Source organism: Trichechus manatus, unplaced genomic scaffold, assembly GCF_000243295.1.
Source record: "Trichechus manatus latirostris isolate Lorelei unplaced genomic scaffold, TriManLat1.0 scaffold00104, whole genome shotgun sequence".
Lineage (NCBI taxonomy): Eukaryota > Metazoa > Chordata > Mammalia > Sirenia > Trichechidae > Trichechus > Trichechus manatus.
The window spans coordinates 1600915-1602744 of record NW_004444040.1 but is presented as its reverse complement, the minus strand read 5'-3'; the positions used below and the strand labels follow the sequence as shown (position 1 = coordinate 1602744).

The 1830-nt window shown below is 63.7% G+C and overlaps 1 protein-coding gene across 1 annotated transcript in view; it reads left to right on the top strand.

Moving 5' to 3' along the window:
- The window catches only part of AVP (arginine vasopressin), a 2356-nt gene extending 818 nt beyond the window's left edge, over positions 1 to 1538 (top strand). Inside the window, exons 2-3 of the mRNA XM_004383018.1 lie at positions 879 to 1080; positions 1285 to 1538. Of these exons, the coding sequence (XP_004383075.1) occupies positions 879 to 1080; positions 1285 to 1463 (381 nt within the window). The 3' untranslated portion in view covers positions 1464 to 1538. The remainder of the gene's footprint in view (positions 1 to 878; positions 1081 to 1284) is intronic.
- Positions 1539 to 1830: the final 292 nt, after the last annotated feature.

Below are 1830 nucleotides of genomic sequence, written 5' to 3'. Positions count from 1 at the left end.
GTTTTTTCTTTTTTTGGTTTTCTCCTGAGTGAAAGGTGTTAGCCAAGCACCCTGGAAGGAAGTTCTGGTGGATACCTAGCCCAGTTCTCTCCTGTTGCATGTCCAGCCAATTCTCTTGTATTTTCATTTTCAGCAGAGATGAAGGAAATCCAATCACCATGCTCTCTTTTGCTGGGACCACAGGTGGCTCAATTTCAGGCTGTTGAACATAGTAGGGTGGGCAGGTGGGCAGGCCCACGGGCTACCCTTCCCTCTGCTTGGCTCATTTGAAAGCCCAGACCCAGCTAGGTGCCTATGTCCTCTCCTGGGGCTCAGGCCTCTGCCACCCACCTGGTTAGTCCACAGGTGGGTGAGCAAGGGGTCAGGTAAGGGCAAGCCAAGAGAGGAGACAAGAAATGCCGGGGAAGGGCCTGGATGTGTCCTGGAGGTGCCGGGGCCCTCTATGCCTGGAGGGACAGTGCTAGGGATCAAGCGCTAGTGACAGCGGCAGGGAAGGAAAGTCTGGATTAGAGGGAGGGTGGTGGGCAGCTGAAAGAGGGATCCACACCACTGATAGCCCAGAGCTGAAGAGGAAGGTCTCCCCCTTGCGGTAGCTCCTGGGAGACGCCGCCCTCAACTGAAGGTGAGGCTGCTGAGGGCTGTTACTGAGAGCTGGTCCTCGGTCACCTGGTTTCCAAAGGACTTTAGTAGATTTCAAACCCCTGCCTTGATCGCTTTGAGAGCCTAAACAGGACCAGAGCGACGCAGAACCACCAGCTTCCCCATAATCTGCCCCCTCAGTTCAGAGTAGCTAGGGGAGGCTGGGCGCGGACCCCCAGCATCACCGCCCTGCTCACCCGCTTCCACCCGTTGTCCCCGCTCCCCGCCTGTCCCTGCAGTGCCTCCCTTGCGGCCCCGGGGGCAAGGGGCGCTGCTTCGGGCCCAGCATCTGCTGCGGGGACGAGCTGGGCTGCTTCGTGGGCACTGCCGAGGCGCTGCGTTGCCAGGAGGAGAACTACCTGCCGTCGCCCTGCCAGTCCGGCCAGAAGCCGTGCGGAAGCGGGGGCCGCTGCGCCGCGGCCGGCATCTGCTGCTATGAGGGTGCGCGACCGGGAGAGCAGGGTGGGGCCGGGGTTTGAGGCGCGGCGGGACTTAGTGGATTCGGGGCCTTGGGTCCGAAGAGGAATGAATTGGTGGGGCCTGGGCGGGGCTTGGGCGGGGCCTGGGCGGGGTCGAGCCGGGGCCAGGGTAGTTGAGGCCCCCGAGTCGTGCCCTGCCCGCGCACTCAGCTGGTCCTCCCCACAGAGAGCTGCGTGACCGAGCCCGAGTGCCGGGAGGGCGCCGGCATCCACCGCCGCGCCCGCGCCAGCGACCGGAGCAACGCGACTCAGCTGGACGGACCGGCCGGGGCCTTGCTGCTGCGGTTGGTGCAACTGGCGGGGGCGCCCGAGCCCGACGAGCCCGCCAAGCCCGGCATCTACTGAGCTCACCGACCGCCACCCCGGCGCACTCACCTCGCCCTTCCCTTGCAGCAAGAAAAATAAACCTTTTTAAATGCACTGCTGCTGTCTGTGGTCTGTCTACGTCTCTGGAGATGGGGAGAGGAGGGCGGGGTGGGATGCAGACCCTCGACTCCCGGCCAGTCACCGGACCGAAGCCGTGGGCAGATCCAGCCCAGGGAAGGGGCGGATCCTGTAGAGATCCTGAGCCTGTGGCGATCGTGAGCCACTACTTAACAGTTCTCGATAGAACCCAGGACAGGGCGAACCGGGGGCGGGGGAGGGGAAGGGCCAGAGGCCGAGCGTGGCCCCAGAGCGGGCTGGTTGGAGGATCCTCGGGCAGACGGCTGAA